At 40.2% G+C, this 21706-nt stretch overlaps 1 protein-coding gene across 1 annotated transcript in view; it reads right to left on the reverse strand.

Annotated features, from left to right (window-relative positions):
- plxdc1 (plexin domain containing 1) overlaps nucleotides 1-21706 on the reverse strand; it is a 75729-nt gene that overhangs the window by 13926 nt on the left and 40097 nt on the right. Inside the window, exons 3-11 of the mRNA XM_008113550.3 lie at nucleotides 20328-20471; nucleotides 17518-17587; nucleotides 16395-16517; nucleotides 16053-16171; nucleotides 14966-15065; nucleotides 12522-12617; nucleotides 8919-9000; nucleotides 5402-5462; nucleotides 134-269 (exon numbers count right to left, since the gene is read on the reverse strand). Coding sequence (XP_008111757.2) covers nucleotides 134-269; nucleotides 5402-5462; nucleotides 8919-9000; nucleotides 12522-12617; nucleotides 14966-15065; nucleotides 16053-16171; nucleotides 16395-16517; nucleotides 17518-17587; nucleotides 20328-20471 — 931 coding nt within the window. The remainder of the gene's footprint in view (nucleotides 1-133; nucleotides 270-5401; nucleotides 5463-8918; nucleotides 9001-12521; nucleotides 12618-14965; nucleotides 15066-16052; nucleotides 16172-16394; nucleotides 16518-17517; nucleotides 17588-20327; nucleotides 20472-21706) is intronic.

Below are 21706 nucleotides of genomic sequence, written 5' to 3' on the forward strand. Positions count from 1 at the left end.
CAATACTTCATTCCATTTTTTTCTCTCACCCAGTTTGAGAAAAGACACAGTAAATAAGCACCAGGAAGAACTTAACTTCGGGGTTAGTCCTCCCATTCCCTTCCCATCCATACTGTTTGACCCTGCTCAATACCTTCTGTAGTTAGGCTGTCAACAAAGTAGGAAGAAGACATAGTGAAATCTTCAACTGGTGTGAAGGGACTGGTGTTGGGAGGTGAGGAGTAGTAACGTTCATCTTCTTCAAAGTCTGCACAGGTCTTCTGTTCTGACTGAAATGACAACCACAAAAACACAGTCATTTTGTTGCTGCCTTTGTTTAGTAGTTGGGGCCTTTACTGATATAATCAGAACTTGGAAAAGCATTAAAGGTTTTGGAAACAGTAAAAAGAGGGAACTTTTCCAAGCTCTGCACCCACTTTGATTCACCACACACATCAGACCAAATGTTTCCAACCCATCACTATTGCCTCTATCTTGTTTTGTTATTGTTAATTGTTTTCATGTTGACTTCAACATAAGGCAACCCTATTTGTGAGCTATCTACAAGATACATCAAAACCCTCAGGTCCTGCAAACTCACGAATTGTGGCGTCCTGGAGTGAGTCAATCTATCTGTAATCTATCTTTCATCTTTTCCTACTACTGCCTACTTTTCCAAGCATTATTATCCTACTTGTATGCATTGTGTTTTTCTTTCACATGTGAGTATATCAGGAACTAAACATCTTTTCTTGGCATGAATCTAAATCCATCGTTAGACTCCACATTACTTATGACCTCATCAGGTGGGCTGATTTTCCCGCTTTATACCGCTTCCTTGCCCCTTATGACACAGAGCCCATTACACAATACACACCTACTTCTGATCGGGGTCTATGGTAAAAGGGGCGAAAATATTGTGCATACCACCACCGCAGCAACACAGGAGGCTTCCTGTGTTGCCTTTGAAACGGGGGAAGCCAGGTGGCGAACAATTCCCCTGTGGTGAGATGGGGCCAGTGGTGAGTCGGGCGATGTGGGGCATGGAGCAACAGGTTCTCTGTGCCTCATGCTTGGACCCCGTGGATTCGCCACGATGCATAACTAATCCATTACCTAATGTGATAAAGTCCATATACTTTGCTCTTCAGTACTAGCCTTCTGGCCCACTGCACTGAACTAACAAGAGTTAGCCATGATGTGGTAGTGAATTTTAATTTTTTTTACCAAATATAGACAAATAGAGCCAGAAATTGAGAGAGATCAAAGATATGGATAAACTAACATTTTTATTAAAGAAAAACTCGGGAAACCCGGGCAAGTATACAGACTGGTCCAAAATAGAGGAATATGAAAAAGGGAAAATAAAACAAACACTAAAGGGGACATTTTTCCTTTCTCAAATTAAGAAACATGAAGAGCCGATCCACCTCTGCTTCAGAATTTTAAGAATTTTTCTTTTCACCCTCAAAACAGACTGTACATTCAGAAACATAGATAAAAATCGCAAAAGACTAGACGGAAGTCACTATTAGAGTTTTTATTTTTTGTGTCTCTCTTTTTTTCTCTTTTTTATTTTTAGATTTCCTACTTTCCTATCATACCATTGTTCTTCCACTTTACTTATATAAGAAAAAAATACCCTCCCCCCCCCCCCGCCGGTGCCTCACCCCCCTTTCCCTTTATATATCCTTAATAAAATATAAAAAGGTAAAGGTTTCCCCTGACGTTAAGTCCAGCCATGTCTGACTCTGGGGGTTGGTGCTCATCTCCATTTCTAAGCCGAAGAGCCAGCGTTGTCCATAGACACCTCCAAAGTCATGTGGCTGGCATGAGTGCTTGGAGCGCCATTACCTTTCCGCATGGAGAGCCATTACCTATTGATCTACTCACATTGGCATGTTTTCGAACTGCTAGTTGGCAGGAGCTGGAGCTAACAGCAGCCGCTCCCGCCACTCCCGGGATTTGAATCTGGGACCTTTCGGTCTCCAGCTCAGTGCTTTAACACACTTTGCCACCGGGGCTCCTAAAATATAAATGATAACAAAGAGTTGGCCATGCTGCCATTGTGGTTGTCTCTTAGCGGTCCTCTACCAATGACCCTTTCACTACTGCTGCTGCCCCATATACTTTGGTATTTTTAATCTGACTCCTCAGTAAAAGCATGTCTTATGTGGGAGACCCTGCCATACATAGCCTCTTCTTCACAGGAACACACAATCCCACCATCATAGAAATGTAGTGCCGTAGTAGGCTTATCATACTGTTAATACCTTTGAGCATCCAAGCCCAAAGGTAAACAGAAAGTGGATCAGGCTTTATTGGTAAATTTCTGATATGGGAATCCTCTGGCCCACCATGTTACTGGACTGTAATTACCATAATTTCTTACAAGTGACTAGGCTAGTTGGGATAATGCAGTATTTCTCAAACACTGGTTTCCCAGATGTTTTTCAGAATCCTTGGCAGCTGAAGTGTCTGGGAGCTAAAGTTCAAAATACCTGGAGGACTAGTTTGGGTAGCACTGGAAGAGAAACCAATATCTGGAAGGTCACAGATTGGTCTAACAATTGCAAAAAGTTTATCTGGCCCTACAAACAAAATTGCTGAGAAAGAACACTGGAAGAGTCCTTGAGTTGATTTTTCTGTGAAAAGACTTGTGCATTTAGTTCTAGAACCAACAGCACATTCTTTGATAAGGCATGTGCATAGGGGTGTCTATTTCTCCAATGTTTACTATATTTCTACTTGCCCGAGGCAATACTTTGCATTCTTCTTCTGTTGGTGGACTTCACAATTTGTTTGAAAAATAAAAAGCACGAGGGTCATGCAATCCACGGCTGCCCTGTCCTAGTTCTGTGTCCTATTTTTATTCCTGACAGCATACGTTATTTCTGATCCTGCATCTGGAATCCAAGTTGTGTGTTCTATTTTTCAGTTCTGAGCTTGCATGTTTGTATATATTTGTGTTTATGCACAGTATTATGATAACATAATAACATGGTAGTTCTGGCAACCTGTCAGTGCTTAGTTTTCTTCTCGTTCGTTTTTCCTTAGAAGTGAAATGTTTTCCATCCCTCATATTTCTCTGTTTGAATAATTCCTCTTCCCCACCCCAAGTATTGGCCTTCTATGGTCTGTTGTCAATTGCATATAATTCTGTCAATTTTATTTTCCCCTTAACTCAGAATTTTGTGTTTGGTAAAGTCATTTCTTTTTCCATAAATGGATGGGCACAATTTTTAAAATGACTATCAATCCAGTTGCCAGCTTTTCCAGCATCCTCAACTTTCCCCAAATTTTCTTGCCCATTTTCCCCTGTCACTGTATTTTCCTTCTCTATTCCCAACACAGCAAACACTGTTTATACCTACTATGCACATGTTCAAAGTGATGTATTCAAAATGTATGATCCACATTTCCAATTTATGTTCCATATTTTCCTTTTCCTGAAAAGCCCTTTGACCTGTGTTACTAAATCATGACTGGATTACATATGGACCACAACAATTTGTGATCCACAGATATATTGGAATACAAAATACAGATGATAATAGGATTGTTGTACAACACTTTCGAAGATCACTAGAAAGTGGGATTAATATAATTTGGGAGCAGGAGGAGTCTGGCTAAATGGATTACATGCAAAGCAAGCCTTGCACCCTGCTTCTCTTATCTCCCACCATGTATCTGAGTGGAATATGAGTGTGATCTCCTTCTTCACCTCTGGCCAAGTTTCATCTTATAGGGTATGCACACAGCCTTCAACCACTGTCGTTTATCAGTAGCCTCCTTCAACCACAAATATGTCATCCAATTACTTCCCCCCTTTTTTTTTTGACTGACACAATTTCCCTGCATTTTGAATCCCATAAGTCAATAGAAATCCACTTCTAATGTCTGCTTATATTCAAAATCACCACACACAAGATACTCAAGTTATACATAAAAAAGTTATTACAAAGACACTACAGTATATGCTTTGTCTCTTGTCCAAACCACATGCACTATGATGCTCCTTAATGATTTTTAATCTAAATAGCAGGCACATAAGGGCTCAATCATGATTTTGACCATGAGGCTATGTGGGTGGCTAAACACCTCTTCTGCTACAGGGCTGATAAAAATCCCCTTCCTCTGTGTTGATGTTAGCTTTGGGAGGAAAGGCCCTATCGGCATCTTTTTAACACAGCTGTTGAAGGACACAATGGGTCCCTTTCTCATTTCACAATTAGGACCTGGCAATACAGTATTTCTATATGAATGCTTACAATACAATAACATATCTCATCATAGCCGACAGAAGCAGGCCAACTCACAGAGTACAAGACAGGCCATGTGTTTTACTTTTTTCTGCCCATTAGATTTGTCCAGATTCCTCCTTTAGAGGGTTCAGAAATAATGTTAAAAGGTCTACTCTCACTGCTCCATCATCAAATGCTGCCTGAGGTAGCTCCTTTACTCTGCATAGTATGTGGATTGGTATACTCTTTTCACATTAAAGAGCAGAGCTTGGAAATATTACTGTCTACGCCAGGGGTCCCCAAACTAAGGCCCGGGGGCCACATGCGGCCCTCCAAGGTCATTTACCTGGCCCCCGCCCTCAGTTTTATAATAAAATATATTGTATAAAAATATTATAATGTAATACAATATAACACTAATAATAATACCATATAATAATATTAATTATATATTATATATTACTAATAATATTACTAATAATATTACAGTATAGTGGTATAGTTTAATATAGTAATATATAATGCTAATAGTGTGCTATGCTAATAATATAATATATTGTATATATAATTTGTAAGCCACTCTGAGTTCCCTTTGGGGTGAGAAGGGTATGATACAAATGTAATAAATAAATATAGTAAATAAATAAATTTTAGACTTCGGCTCGCCCAAAGTCTGAAATGACTTGAAGGCACGCAACAACAACAACAATCCTAATGAACTTGACTATCTCATTGGCCAGAATTGGCTCACACTTCCCACTGAAATCCTGATAAATGTATGTTGGTTAAAATTGTTTTTATTTTAAAATATTGTATTACTCTTTCATTGTTCTTGTTGTTTTTGCACTACAAATAAGACATGTACAGTGTGCATTGGAATTTGTTTGTATTTTTTTTCAACTGATAATTTGGCCCTTCAATAGTCTGAAGGATTGTGGACTGGCCCTCTGCTTAAAAAGTTTGGGGACCCCTGGTCTACGCGGTTTGGCAGATTTTGGAAGTTTAGTTCAAAAACATATTTCCCCCAAGCTCAGCTGAAGAGACTATTACTGTAATGCCATGCTATGAATCTAGATCAATTTGCCATTTTGAAACAGATTCTGAAACGGAGAGAAGAAGACATAACTGAACAACGATTCATGGTTGACTTTCTTTCATTCTTTTAACCATAGCGTTACCTCTAGACCACAGCCATATTCCAACCACTCCTTACGATGTCGGTCAAATCCACTGGAACATCTGTGGACAAGAGAAGTATTACATACATCAAAACTACAAACATATACATCTTTGATATCATTGACCCTGCCAAAACTACTTCCAAGGTATTATAGGAATAATAATATTGGCCATGCTTTGATTGGGATTCTATGGCATACTTCTATGTATATGTTGCTTCAACACTAAGAAGGACTTGGCATGACATGGAGGAAGATACAAAACAGTACTTGGGTCCTCACATATCCATGTCACCAGATCTAGAATTTAGAAAGCTACTTTTAAAATACAATTAATTCTATTTTCTCTTATTTTAAACCTGTTATGCATTGAATTGTTTGAAAACTATTGTCGCTCATTGCTTTTCATTAGGGTTTTTTTTAACCTTGTGAAGGATACAAGAATTAAACAAAACTTGAAAAACTGTCACTGTGCCAGAAAAAATCCCTTTGAAAAATAACCTGGAAAAGTAACTAGAAACTGTTTATTCAGCACACTAGTTAAGCAGCTTTGTTTCCACTCATTACACAGCTTTTGAAGTGTGGCTTCATTATGCCCTCATTACTAAAACTCCAAAAAAAGGTAACTTGTGACGATGCCAGACTTACTTAAAAAAGGATGGACCATTTATCTTTTTTTCTAATACTCCTAAAATATAGCATCCTGAATGTTTTTAAAAATTAAGGTGGCTGACCCCGTTACAGTTCCCAGATTTCTTTGGTGTGGAGTCATGAGAGTTAAAGCACAACGTGTAGTGCATGTGACCTCTTGTTCTGGAAGGGATGCCTTCAAAATGCCTGAATTTGCTGCAATGCCTTAGAAAGCTGAAGCAGTGCACCATCTGGCCCCTCACTATGTGGGAGAGCTGGGCTATTTTTAAGCATATGATTTTATCATCAGAATTCCCAGATGGGTGTAGTGTACCAGATACACAGGCGAGCAAATGTAACAAACAGAGAGAGCAAAAGGGCTTCCCCTGAGGAAACCGGGAACTCCATTCCAACACAGCTGGGTCGGAAGAATTTAAGTGAAACATTCCACTTAGATGCTTGGGATTGTACGTGCGCATGTGTGTTGGAGAAGAGACAGTGGTTTGGGAAACAGTGTCAATCTCTCCTTTCATCCATCTGTAGCCGCTCCTTTCGAATTTCAGTCCCTTGGACACAGAATTAAGGGGGAAAAGAAAGATAAAACTTTCCCACTTGTTGCTGTTTCTATTTTCCCCAACAACATCTGTGTATCAAAGTGATGGGGAAATACTGCTAGCTACAATGTCTTGGAATGGAGTCTGTATTCTGAGGCCCTACATAAGAACCGAAGAAGAGTCTTCCTGAACCAGATCAAACTAATTGAATATGCTGCTGCTACAGTGTCAACAGATGCCTTTGGGAAGCCCATAAAGAGAAAGAATCTGAGTACTTACAGTACCATCTTACTCTTGGTTCTGAGAGACATACTGCCTCTGACAATTGATGTAGTACACTGCCACTATGACAATTGACAGCTTTATCCACTATGCATTTATCTAATATACCTTGAGGAATGAGTATAATGTAGTGCTTAGAATGCTGGGCCGCACCTTGGAAGATCCTGGCTCTCATCTTAATGGAAAAATAAAACTTAGCAGGTGATCTTATAAGCCAGTGGTTCTCAACCTGGGTCCCCAAATGTTTTTGGCCTTCAACTCCCAGGAATCCTAACAACTGGTAAACTGGCTGGGATGTCTGTGAATTGTAGGCCAAAAACATCTGGGGACCCCAGGTTGAGAACCACTGTTATAAGCCATTATTTCTAAACTGGCACCTATGCCTATGAATTTGTTGTAGAATCATAGAATCATAGAATCATAGAATAGTAGAGTTGGAAGAGACCTCATGGGCCATCCAGTCCAACCCCCTGCCAAGAAGCAGGAAATCGCATTCAAAGCACCCCCGACAGATGGCCATCCAGCCTCTGCTTAAAAGCCTCCAAGGAAGGAGCCTCCACCACAACCCGGGGGAGAGAGTTCCACTGTCGAACAGCCCTCACAGTGAGGAAGTTCTTCCTGATGTTCAGGTGGAATCTCCTTTCCTGTAGTTTGAAGCCATTGTTCCGTGTCCTAGTCTGCAGGGCAGCAGAAAACAAGCTTGCTCCCTCCTCCCTATGACTTCCCTTCACATATTTGTACATGGCTATCATGTCTCCTCTCAGCCTTCTCTTCTGCAGGCTAAACATGCCAAGCTCTTTAAGCCGCTCCTCATAGGGCTTGTTCTCCAGACCCTTAATCATTTTAGTCGCCCTCCTCTGGACGCTTTCCAGCTTGTCAACATCTCCCTTCAACTGTGGTGCCCAGAATTGGACGCAGTATTCCAGGTGTGGTCTGACCAAGGCAGAATAGAGGGGGAGCATGACTTCCCTAGATCTAGACGCTATACCCCTATTGATGCAGGCCAGAATCCCGTTGGCTTTTTTAGCTGCTGCATCACATTGTTGGCTCATGTTTAACTTGTTGTCCACGAGGACTCCAAGGTCTTTTTCGCACACACTGCTGTCAAGCCAGGCGTCCCCCATTCTGTATCTTTGATTTCCATTTTTTCTGCCGAAATGAAGTATCTTGCATTTGTCCCTGTTGAACTTCATTTTGTTAGTTTCTGCCCATCTCTCTAGTCTGTCAAGATCGTTTTGAATTCTGCTCCTGTCTTCTGGAGTGTTGTTGTTGTTGTTAGGTGTCTGCAGTTTGACTCTTGACTTACAAAGACCCTATGCTAGTGTTTCCTTGGTATTTGTTCAGCATTTTCCCATTGCTGAGAAAGTATGACTTCCCCATGCCACCCAGTGGGTTTCCATGACCAAATAGGATTCAAACCCTAGTCTCCAGAGTCATCGTCCAAACTATACAACCTGAGATGAGCAAAGAGTGGCCTTAAAGCTGCATATGCTCCTGCCTTCCCTTTTTGGTATGTTTGGCAGCCTGATCAAGCCCCTGGAAAGTCCCAGGGTCAGAAACTGGTCACTAGCCAGACCCACTCACACTGCCCATTCATTTCCTAAAAGCAACAAGGCTGGATGAATACATTAATGGAAACCAGGCACATTACCAAAAAATCATCATTCACAAAAAACTATTACACAGCATATATTGCCATATCAGGAGGTAGTAGAACATGAAGATAGGAAGCTAAATGTGTATAATATTCAGGTTGCCTGTGGACTTAGGGTGACCCCGTGCATTTCATGGGTTTTTTAAAGACAGCAAATGCTCTCAAAGATCCTCTGAAATACAGCCTACAGAACCTGGTATTCCTTGGTAATCCCTCATCCAAATACTACTCAGACCTGATCATGCTCCACTTCCATGATCAGATGGGATCTGTTGCCTAACTTTACACTGTAGAATAGTTAACAAATTAATTAGGTGAACTACTGTAGAAAGAGGACAACATCAAAGTAAGCTGCTTTGACTCCTCTGTGGCATTTCCCTTCATGCTTGTACATTACCTCTGCAAGACATGACACCAACTGCAGTTGAAGGTTAATTGTGAGGTTGTACATACTTCACAACTTTCATGCTGGAGACAAGCTGCAAGGGAAAGAGGAAATGTAAGAGCACTCCAGATCCTTTGTCTCTAAAATGGGACCTGCTGCACTTATGGCCAACTAAATAGTCATGTTGTTTTCTCCAAAAGAGAAATGTGAAAACACATTTCTATTTTTGATAGGGTTTACCTTACCAGTGTCTACCAGACTGTCAACAGGCCAAATGTATATTGAGCTGTTGTGTGTTTTCCGGGCTGTATGGCCATGTCCCAGAAGCATTCTCTCCTGACGTTATGCCTACATCTATGGCAGGCATCCTCAAAGGTTTTGAGATATATACCTCACAACCTAAGGATGCCTGCCATAGATGTGGGTGAAACGTCAGGAGAGAATGCTTCTGGAACATGGCCATACAGCCCGGAAAACACACAGTAACCCTGTGATTCCGGCCATAAAAGTCTTTGAAACACAAATATTTATTGTGCTCCGGAATGCATATACATTATATATTACTTCTTTGGTGGGTTGTGGAGGTCTGAATCCTCTACTAACTGTGCCCTGATCAAGCCTTTTCTCCCAAATCCATCTTGTAGCTGCAGCAGTTACCCACCATATTATTTACAAGACATTTCCACATCTCCGAGAGGAGCAAGCTGAGACTTTAAATCTCTTCTTCAAACATTCTCCATGGTAGCCCCTGGCACTGAAAACTAGTTTTGGTAAATATGATTTGGTCAATTAGACTGGATAACTATGCTTCAAATGAAAGCCAGGTGTGCTTCCATTGTCATAACATTTCGTTCCAAGATGAGATCATGTCCACTGTTTTATGACCATACGGGCTCACAGTGATCTCTGAACCTTCAGTTGTGTAAATGTCTGGAAATAGAAGAGGTGTTTTGAAACTCCCTCTCCAAATATTGCATATGTACATATATATACATACATCTTTGAGACCTGTTCTGGAATAAACTGAAATTTTTAAGAGAAATATAGGTAGGGGGATTGCAGCGTTTCTTGTCTTGAAATTAACGCTCCTCCTGTTTATGTGCAACCTTACAGCTGAAAATAGAAATAACAGTAATGAATCCAAAGGAAGAATCACAAGAAGAAAGAGAAAATATATCCAACTCCTTCTATTGTGTTTGGCAGCCATATAGCAAAACTTTTCCTTCTGGGAGAAGTGGTATGGTATGCCTACTGCTGCAGGGAAAAAAATACTTTCAAATTGATTTCATACTATTTGTCAATCATCTTGACTTGTCCCTGGATCATGGGTTTCGGTTCACTTCTACTAAAATGTCAGTCAACTCTTCTAGCATCAGGGGCCAAAAAAGGGCCTCCAGATATGAAATAGACCCCCATACATTCCCACAATTGAAGAGAACTGAGTCTCAAGTGAGGGAAAATAAATAATTGGATACTACAAGTATCCCCAAACTATCTACAATCCACAAATAACGCCATTTTCCTCTGCAGTCCCTTTCAAATTGGTGACAGGTGTCACTTGCTGTGGAAGAGTGCAGCTTGTGGGAATGGTTGGGAGAGGGATTGGCTCCTGACTCTCTTGCGGTTTTCCATCCTGTCTTAGGGGTAAGAATTTAAGTTCCTTGGATACTTAAAAGATGCAGTCCTTTTTACCCTGCAGCAGCAGCATCCCTGTTCTGGGGTAAACTATATATATTTAGGTTGCTGTGAGTTTGCCGGGCTGTATGGCTGTGTTCCAGAAGCATTCTCTCCTGATGTTTTGCCCACATCTATGGCAGGCATCATCAGAGGTTGTGAGGATGCCTGCCATAGATGTGGGCAAAACATCAGGAGAGAATGCTTCTGAAACATGGCCATACAGCCCAGAAAACACACAGCAAACCAGTGATTTTGGCCGTTAAAGCCTTTGACAGCACACACACACACACACACATATACTGAGTCCAGGACATTCTAATAAACCCAGCCTGGATTTACAAATGGATGTGCTTCAAAGACAGGGCTGGGATGGCAGTGAGGGGATTTGTATTTACTGCAAAGTGAATTAAGATCCATGGGCCAGAAGTACTACATCAAAGGTAGTACTTTAAAAAATCCTAGAATTAATGTGCTAGATTAGAACTTCAAAGGCACACAAGGATGTATGGGTGATCTTTTTCTCCATGCCTCTGAAATGAGCCAAAGCAGTCATTTAGTACAGTGGGTCCTTGGTATCCAATAGTGTTTGGATACTGAAATTTTGGATGCTTATATCCCATTATACACAACGGCATGGTAAAATGGTAGCCCCTTATATAAAATGGCAAAATCAAGGTTTGCTTTTGAAAATCGGAATTGGATTTAAAAAATTTTGAATACTTTCAAGCCATGAGTGATTGAATCCACAAATACAGAGGGCTGACTGTCCTTTTTAGCTCCGGTTCTATGGCCAATACTTTGGTAAGGTCCAAGTATTCTCCTTGCACATGCTATGTAGTTTGCGATTTGAGAAATCATGCAAGCTCGTGGGTGCATCTACACTGGAGAATTAATGCTGGTTAACCTGCCTTTAATGGCCATGACTCAATGCTATGGAATCATAGGATTTTTAGCAATTTTTGGCAAAAAGGACTAAAGACCTTGTTAAACTTCAAATCTCATTTTAAATTTTCTTTTGATGTTCAGTTTTTTTCTCCAAGACATTATTAAGACTTTTCCATTGTGTATGATGGTACCATTCTGGCTGTGTTAGCCTTGGGTTTCACAGTCTCAACGTTACGAATATTGAAAATAATGTTTAGTGAAACTTTAGTGAGATACTTGTATCTCTAATCCTTCACTATTTTTGTTGCTGGTATTATTGTGACCTGGATTAAGTGACCAAACAACAGAAGGTAGCAAAGAGACACATATTTTTATATGATTCTGTTAACCAAATTGTATATCCAGAGATAATTTTAATCATACTCAACACTCACTTCCATAGAAAACTTATTAATTAAAAATATCACATGATTCTCTTCTACTTTAAAAAACCTTTTCAGAACACTTATTTATGCCTTGCATTACAGCATGCCAAGCCTGCTGTCTGGGCAGCCATAAAACACCCAAGAGAATTGGCTTGAACATATAAACTTAGCATCTTCTGGAGAGGTTTATCCTTCCTATCTGGGTATTTATGGGTTGAAGCAGAACACCTTGTTTTCATTGGCAATGTTCTCGTGAACTAAAAGGTATTTATTTTAGTGACAATACCGCATCACTTCTGTGGGGCATCTCAAAGTACAAAAGGTACGAAACATACACAGGGAAGTAAACTTTTAATCACTGGGGACTTTGGATTTAAAACATCCTACACATAAACCAATCCCATGAAAACGTAGCAAGATGTTAGAAATGCCTGCTTTTATAACCTTATGCCGTGTGAATACAAATTGTTTTGTTTTTATTCTGATCACTAACATTTTTCATCCAAAAGTGTCTTGTGGTTTGATGTATCAACAAACCCAACAATCCCTCCATCAATCTAAGGCGGGTTTGTTGTGAAAATTCTAAATATCTCTGGAAGAAGGATGCATGTGTCTATGAATTACTCACTGGGCAAGGGCAGAAATTCCACGGCTGTTGAGCTTGTGATCTTGCTGGTATCCAGTTCTACTCGGTGGTATTCATAGATGGTCCGGCGGTGGGATTCTATAATAAAATAGAACCAAAATTACATTAGTGCAGGGTTCTGTCCTCTGTTTTTTTGTGTTCAGTTCTGAACATCTTGTTTTAAGAAAGATATGGATAAGCAGATTCAGAAAAAGGCAACAAGGATAATAGAGGTTTGGAGAACAAAGTACTATATTTACTTGGATCTGATGCTCACCTTTTTTTGGCTAAATTACTTCTCCAAACTTAGGGTGCGCGTTTGATTTGGGACATACAGTAATCTTAGTGCAGAGCCCAAACCAAAGGGGAACTGCTTCAGAAGCTGCATCTGGAGCTCCTATTTGAGGGATCTCATGTCTCATTTAATTACCATGGTTCAATGCTGGGCAATCCTGGGATTTGAAGTTTGGTGAAGCATCAACATTCTTTGACAGAGAAGGCTCAAGGCCTTGTAAAACTACAGCCCCCATGACTCCATAACATTGAACCAAGGCAGGTAAAGTGCATTTGTTATACAGCAGTGGTTCTCAACCTGTGGGTCCCCAGGTGTTTTGGCATACAACTCCCAGAAATCCCAACCAACTTACCAGCTGTTAGGATTTCTGGGAGTTGAAGGCCAAAACAACTGGGGACCCACAAGTTGAGAACCACTGTTCTACAAGATACATGCACCCCAAAATGTTCCTGTTGCTAGAAGCTTTGGTGCTCTAACACTTTAGTTGTTAAAGAAGGAATTATAAGCATGCAGCCACTGTAATGAGCACCTTTTTTTGGCCAAATGACAAAGAGTGCACCTTTTGCCGCTGCGCATTACATTCGCCAGCAAATCCTTTTTTTTCTTCGGGATTTGAAAACTGAGGTGTGCATTCGATTCATATTTACACTTTAGTAAATATGGGTATATAAAGAAAGGTTGGAGGAGCTGGGTGTGCTCAGCTTTATTCTGCAGCATGTCAAAAGAGACAGCAGGAGTACATTAATTAACTTAACTTGCATAGGCTTACATCTAGGCAGCTAAAAAAAGAGTCTCCTTTCATTATCTCAATCAAGGCGTCTACATCAAATCAGCATTTTCCCCTATGCTAATTAATTAATTAATTACTTTCTTACATTCAGTCCCTTTCCTTTCCTCCAAGGAGTTCAAGGCAGGTCTGACTTCTCATTTTTGTCTTCACAACAACTGAGATTGGGAGTAACAATAGCATTTCTAACTTGTAAAATGTTGTTTTGGGGGATAATGGGGAGAGATAGTAATGATGTTCCTTTCCCACAATTTAACACTAAGACCATAAGATTGTATTGTGGGGAGTGGACACGTAATATTATTTCCCAAATATGTTGTGTCACATATACATATATAGGAAGACAACATTTGGTGCGAGTTGGCCATTGCTAGTTATGTTTTTAAAACTAAATAAAAACAAGTAGCTTGAGGACTACAGATTGAGTATCCCTTATGCAGAATTCCAAAACCAGAAATGTTGATTGTCTACATAGTGACACCCTTGCTTTCTGATGATTCAGTGCACACAAATAGTGACACCCTTGCTTTCTGATGATTCAGTGCACACAAACTCTATTTCATGTACACAATTGTAAAAAAAGCTTTGTATACAATTATCTTCAAGCTATGTTTATAAGGTGTATATGAAACAAAATGAATATTGAGCTTAGACTTAGGCTCATCTCTAAGATATCTCATTATGTGTATGCAAATATTCCAAAATCCAAAACAATCCAAAATCCAAAACACTTCTAACCCTAGTATTTCAGAGAAGGTGAACTCAGCCTGTATTAGTAATAAGTTTACCACCTAAACTGGCAGTAGTGTTAATGTTTCCCTTTTTAAGTAACATTTTCAAGTATTTGTCAATGGGAGGCTGAGTGATGAGTGAAGGTCACCATGAGTATAAGAGAATTTGAATCTATGGGTGCAGCTACACTCTAAAACTAATGCAGTTTGACACCACTTGAGCTGCCACAGCTCAATACTATGGAATACTTGGGAGTTCTAGTTTGGTGAAGCCCCAGTACTCTTTGGCAGAATAGGCTCAACTGCAGCTCTCAGTACTCCATAGCATTGAGCTGTGGCAGTTCAAGTAATGTCAATCTGCATTCATTCTACAGTGTAGATCAGGCATGGGAAAACTTTAGCCCTCCAAGTGTATTGGACTTCAACTCTCACAACCCCTAACAGCCTACCAGCTGTTTAGGAATTGTGGGAGCTGAAGTCCAAAACACCTGGAGGGCCAAAAGTTTACCTACGCCTGGTGTATATGCTCCCATGTTTACCCATCCTGGAGCAATATATTACTATATTCTATTATCTATTATCACTCCAGAAGCACCCACCCACACCATTTTGCTTCTGCCCAGCCCAAACTCACCAGGAACACCAGGAGTAGAGTTGAGGATCATGAAAGCATCAGAGAGGCCAGCTTTCACAGGGTGTTGTGTAGAACTAATCTCCAAGACTGGCATGGGGATCTGAAGCCAGGAAAGAACATCCCATTACTGGAAATTATATATCTGGAGATTTTCCCACTCCCCATCCCCTCCAGCCACACTTCCTAATTGGCTAGGATTTTCAAGAACCTTTGGGGGAAAGAAACACTTAAGAAACTGCAAAGACCCCTCTTAACCTTTTTTTTTCTGCTAAAGTAGAGCTTTCCAAACATTTCATGTTGGTGACACACTTTTTAGACGTGCAACATTTTGTGACACGGTGATTCAGTCTTATTAGCAAACCAGAGTTTTATTAAACCAGCACTTAGTAGAGATAGAATATTACATAAATTGTAATAATGAAATCTATGGGAACACAACATATCTCATGAAACCTTTCATTTATATTTTTATTGTGTTGCTGTGAGTTTTCTGGGCTGTATAGCCATGTTCCAAAAACATTCTTTCCTGACGTTTCGCCTGCATCTATGGCAGGCATCCCCAGAGGTCTGCCAGAAACTACAGAATTGGAGTTTATATATCTGTGGAATATTCAGGGTGGAAGAAAACTCTTGTCTGTTTGAGGTAAGTGTGAATGTTTCAATTGGCCACCTTGTTTAGCATTGAATAGTCTTTCAGCTTCTAGGTCAGGCTGCTTTTACTGCCTGGGGGAATCCTTTGTCAGTAAGTGTTAGCTGTCCCTGATAGATTCATCTCTGGAATTTCTCTGATATATAAAAACCCCAATTGCCTAATTTCCAACAGACCTCACAGCCTCTAAGAATCCCTGCCATGGATGCAAGTGAAACATCAGGAAAAAAATGCTTCTGGAACATGACCATATAATCCGGAAAACTCACAGCAACCCAGTGTTTCCGGCCATGAAAGTCTTCGACAACACATATGATTTACTGTTTATTTCACCTAGACCCAGAGTTTTCCTATTACATTTGCGTGACGCACCACCACACTGCAACCGACACACAAATGCATTGTGACACAGAGTTTGGAAAGAATTGATTATCTCACCTCCTTGTAGCCAAAGACAATTCTGCCATCATTGTGTAAAGCTGCCTGGAAAATGAACGAGCCCTTGTCTTCTTTTCCTTCCAAGTACACTTGGTCCCATTGAACCACAAAGACTTTTCCTGTGGGGAAAGCAAGTAGTTAGAAACTCCAGTTTAGCACTCAAACCACGACATATATGTTCTGTATCTCAAAGACTAGAGCTGATGATGGAAACTGGTACCATTGTTTGGGTCAACAGGTCAAATATACCCAGAAACAGGTCTAATATTTGAAGCTATAAAATCTGTGTTGGCTAGTGTAATCCTTCTCACTTGTTATGAGATCCTTTATGAAGAACCTCACCGTTGTCGAAATATTTGACAGTGGAATTGCGGGAGTAGCTGGGATTGAAGTTAGCCATAAGAGGGGCAACATATTCTGTGGCTGTCAGCATCCGATGGATGATATCCCCCATGAAGATGAAACCTGACAAGAGACAAACGAGGAGAAAGGAAAACAAGTTATAATCCCATTGTATTAAAATTACAAAATAGATATATAAGGCACAACCTGCCACCCACTGCTTTCTAGTGCTCCGGTTCACAGATGCCTAGGTAAAAGATTTTGGGAGCCCCATTTACACTCCATATAATGCAGCTTGAATACTCCACAAGTTCACTTGAATTTTCCTCAAGGAGTATTTTCAGTCTCTTAGGGTGTATCTAGGAGCCCCCGGTGGCGCAGCATGTTAAGCCGCTGAGCTGCTGAACTTGTTGACTGAAAGCTCGGCAGTTCAAATTCGGGAAGCAGAGTGAGCTCCTGCTGTTAGCCCCAGATTCTGCCAACCTAGCAGTTCAAAAACATGCAAATGTGAGTAGATCAATAGGTACCACTCCAGTGGGAAGGTAACGGCACTCTATGCTTAGAAATGGAGATGAGAACCAACCTCCAGAGTCAGACATGACTGGACTTAATATCATTACTAGGGCGTATCTGCACTGATGCTACAATACCAATTTAGCTGCCATGGCTCATGGCACATCATGGACATCATGGGAGTTGCAGTTTGGTGAGGCACCAGCACTCTTTGTAGAGAAGACTAAAGATCTTACAAAATTAAAACTCCCATTATTCCATAGCATTGAAGATAGCAGTTGAAGTGGTGTCAAACTGCATTAATTCTATGGTGTAGATGGAGCCTATGTCTCTCTCACACACACATACACACAGTCGCTAACCTCATCTCTCATCTCACTCACTTCAAAGCTTTGTAAATGAATAAGCTGCCTTCTAATTAACATCCTAAGTGGTGAGGAATGCTGGGAGCTGCAATCCAACACACCTGGAAAACATGATCCTCATCTCTAATCTAAATGTTTAGTGCACCTTGACTTTTGAAACCTTTCGGAAAGCTCTCCATTTCGATTCAGTGAACCTTTGCAAGGCAGCATCTCTTATGCCCGAAGTGGTACCCAATAAAGCTCACCTCCTGTTGCTATGGTGACCTGTCGCAAGTGATGCCCATAGAAGGGGAAGTCAAAAGAGAGGATCACTCTCTGTAAGAGGACAAATAGAAATAACAGCATTAAACACAAGAGCTACATCTATCATGCTTGTGCTCCCAGACTTCTGTATAATTGGAAGATAAACGGCAATGTTGCTTAGGGTTACACACATAGGTCAGTGCCCTATGGGATGGGGAAATCGAAATCAAAAACTAAGGAAAGCCAGTAATTTAATTATACACAGTTGTGCTTTTTTTCCCTTAGTGGCATAGTTTATTCTGTTTTCACTAATTGCAAAGAGGGGCATGGAATGATGCATGGTTTTGTCTCAGTCCCTCACTCACTTGAAAATTTTCCATTATTTTCAGGCTCACACTCACTGTTACAAGGGCTAGAAATACCCTTTTAAAATAAATCTAATGATCATTTTTGACAAGTTTACACAAGTTTACATTTTATTGAAATGCCAATCCATTCATGGATATAGATTTTCATTAATATTACATAGTTAGAAGGGCCTCAGTTTTTATAGATTCATGTCTAGGTGGGAGACAAATTCTCTAGCGTTGGTGGGCTCAGCTGCAGACAAAAGGAAATGGCTATGTGCAATTTCCAAGACTTAATTAGATTTATTGTAAAGAGTCTTTCAGAGAGTCTATGTATGTAGTTAGCTTCCTCCTTCCCTCTTGGTTGTTGGGGTTCTAGAGCTCTCCCTACACTCTGCTTTCAAAAAACTAATAAAATGTGGGTAGACAATACAACTATTAGGTAGATTTGTAATTGGTTAGTGACCGAATCCAAAGGGGCTCACCAATGGATAAGCAAGACTCTACTGTACACACATAATGAGATATCTCGGAGCCAAGTGTAAACACCAATTTTATCTATGCTTCATATGCACCTTGTACACATAGTATACATATTTTTATGTACAATATTTTAAATAATTTTGTGCGTTAATCAAAGTTTGTTAAACTGAACCACCAGAAAGCAAAGGTCTTACAGTCTCAGCTACCCATGGGGACAATTTTGGACTCTGGCATATTTCAGATTCTGGATAACAGATGCTGGATTCTCCTTTAATCACAGTGGCTTAACTTTAATTTCTACTTCTGACTAGCATCAACCCATTAAATCAATGTTGTTGGCACTGAACAACAGCATGGTGACTGTGGACCTAATAGGTTAGAGTACAACACCTATGTAACATTAATATTGCTGCTATTAAAAGGAGCAGGTGCTAATCTTTCAGCATTTTTGTTTTCTTTTTGTTGCCTCTGGGTGTTTATGCATCCAGGAACATCTGTGATTAAGGTGTTGGAGCTGGGTGCCAGACGACACACAGAGAACAGTAGCTGGCACATACAATAGCTGCGTTATGCTTTCACAGCAGTTAAGTTGTTTGAGTATTGATTTGTTGGCCACACCTCCAGGGAATGGAAAATAACACCCATAAATGGGTAGTTAGCAACTCAATAGCTGTTCTCTCTTATATTGACCCAGCAGTTAAAATAAGCAGATGTTGTGATGATCAAGTAAATGACTGTCTCTCAGTTTTCCCCCTCAATGTAGACAGAACTCTCCTGGGCACAAGTGTCATATTCTTTGGCATGGTCCAAAGTTTATAGTCTTTGGAAAGCTCCAGTTCTTTCTTTTTAATTGCCATTTAGAGTCCTCAGTATTGGATAAGCCAATGTTTGGTTGGTTACTAGTTAGTTACTTATTCCATGTACATTACATATAGTGTATGTGGAGGAGGGAAATTTCAACACATGATGAAATTTAAGCAAACCTTCTGAACTTCCATTTTCTGCACGGCCATTAAACCTTGCTTGCATTAGATTTTGAAATAGAGCTCACTCAGTAAACTCAGTAAATTTACACGCCATTGCATTCCACCCAAGCTTAACACTGCCCTTCCCATAAAATATATTTTCTTGATCTGGAGATTGTCCCCATTAGTGTCCCTTCAGCAAAACAATCATTTTTGTGCAATACATATTGACATGATGACTCCTGATAATATTGGCTTTAGGCTTTGAGGAGTCTTTGGGCAAGATTGTTTCAGTGGGACATCTCTTATGAGTATGTACCACTGAAAAAGGTGTGGTTGCCCACACTTGTCTCTTTAGACAGGGGAATTTTGGGTTCTTTGCCTCTTTTCAGTAATATGTATTTTTTGGAGGTCTCTCTTATCACTATCTATTTGTCCGTAATCTCTAGATCACAGTAAAGTACAAACAAGCAGAGTTACAACAACACTTCACTTAAGCTCTCTTAAGTATAGGAATCTCGGGAAATTTAGTCTGGGATAATAAGCAAGCTCTGTGTTAGTCTTTAAGACTACATTATATACAGTGATAGATATACAAATATATACCCTTCCTTAGCGGGGAACAGACTTTTCAGTGTGTAGATACCATTTCCTCCTTCTCATTCCAGTCCATTTTCTTGTCTTTGACCAGGCCTAATATGCATATGAGGAGAAGATAAGGCAAGAATAGTTGGCCTGATGCTCTCTAGATGTTTTGGCCAACACTTAGGCCTTTTTAACGTGGTCATTGGTTGGAGCAGTGAAATCTGGAGTCCAAAACATTTGGAGAGCATTAAAGTGCCCAACTCTGGAGAAGGTATGCAAATAATCACCTCCAAAGGGAAGTCTGGACTTGCAATGGTAGACTCCTAATATCAGAGGATTCAGGAGGGCAAATAAGTCCATAGGCCTAGGATCAAAGGATTCGGGAGGACAGGTAAACTGAAGGGAGATGTCAGCAGAAAGAGGTAGGCTCACCGAGGCCTGTCTGTGTGTATTGGACAGGATTCCATGAACTTTTACTTGGCTCCTATTGGCTTCTGCTATTTCAATCCAGAGTTCTTTGGCTCGCATCTCACCAGGACCATAAATTCGGGATATATAGTACTTATGGTTGTCTTCCTGTGTAGAGAGAAACAGATGTGGTTATTATAGAAGCCAAAATGGGCATTTTGTAGAAGTGGTGTGTAGCCATTTAAATGTGCAAACAGTATGTATGCACATACAATGTTTCTCTATTTTCTGTATTACCCAGAGAATCCCTCTGATGGAATGCAGAAAATCTCTTCTCACTGCATGGGGATAACTGTAGGGCCTATGTATATCTACTCAAACTCAGAATAAATTCGATGGGACTTACTCTACGGGGAGCGTTTTCAAGACTGCAACCTTGGTTACTTCAGACCTGTCAAAGGGATACCAATAGCAGCTGCTACAGTTGATGCCTAGTGAAGTCCTTTGTGGAAATTTTATGCTGTAGTAGCCAATGGCTGTAAAAATCTTGACATCTGTTGGGTAAAAACCTCTTTCTCCAGTAATAAAACTTTTTTAAAGAAAGAAGACAACTTGGTGACACTAAAAATTTACAGCTGCTTTATATCTTATCTGAGCATCAGATCGGAATTTAGATCTGATCCTCACTTGCATGAATATTCAGGCTGGTGAATTTGTAGCTTGCAGCTGCTGTTGAATTATGACTCCTATCATCTCTGGTCACTATTTACACTGACTGGAGCATATGGGATCAGGAGTACAGTGACATATGTAGGGCCAAAACTTTCCTTGGGGAATGCGTTCATGAACCTATTGTGGAAACAGGAAACTGTGGATAACAGAAATCCCTACTGAAATGAACAACTTCTGTCAGAAGTTATCATTGAGTCATCTTGGAAGACAGAAAATTCCCAGAGAAATATTCTCTTTCGGAATTTGCTAGGTCTTCCAAGATGGTAACTTCTAGCAGAAGCATACGGGGAATACAGAAAGAACCTCCTTAATACAGTCAGGCGTCCCCTAGGCAATGTTTCTTGTAAATGGCTAGTCTCTCCAACCCAAAAGCATTGCTTCTACGACATTTTTAAATATTTTAAATTGGAGGTGTGTTTTTTTTCTCCACAAATGGATGAACACCAACAGTCTTTATCAAGACAACTGCTAAAAATTATGTCTATTAATATAGGAGGTTTGTCAATTGCTAAGGAAGAGCTACTGGCCAAAATATCTGAGGACATTTCCTGTGACATCTTATGTATATAGGAAACACAGAGAGACATCACAATGAGAAGACCAAAAATCCTTGGAATGCATCTGGCAGTGACCTCACAAATAATATGATAGTTCCATTTTTGTATGATCTG

The sequence above is a fragment of the Anolis carolinensis genome, chromosome 6, assembly GCF_035594765.1.
Source record: "Anolis carolinensis isolate JA03-04 chromosome 6, rAnoCar3.1.pri, whole genome shotgun sequence".
Classification (NCBI taxonomy): Eukaryota; Metazoa; Chordata; class Lepidosauria; order Squamata; family Dactyloidae; genus Anolis; species Anolis carolinensis.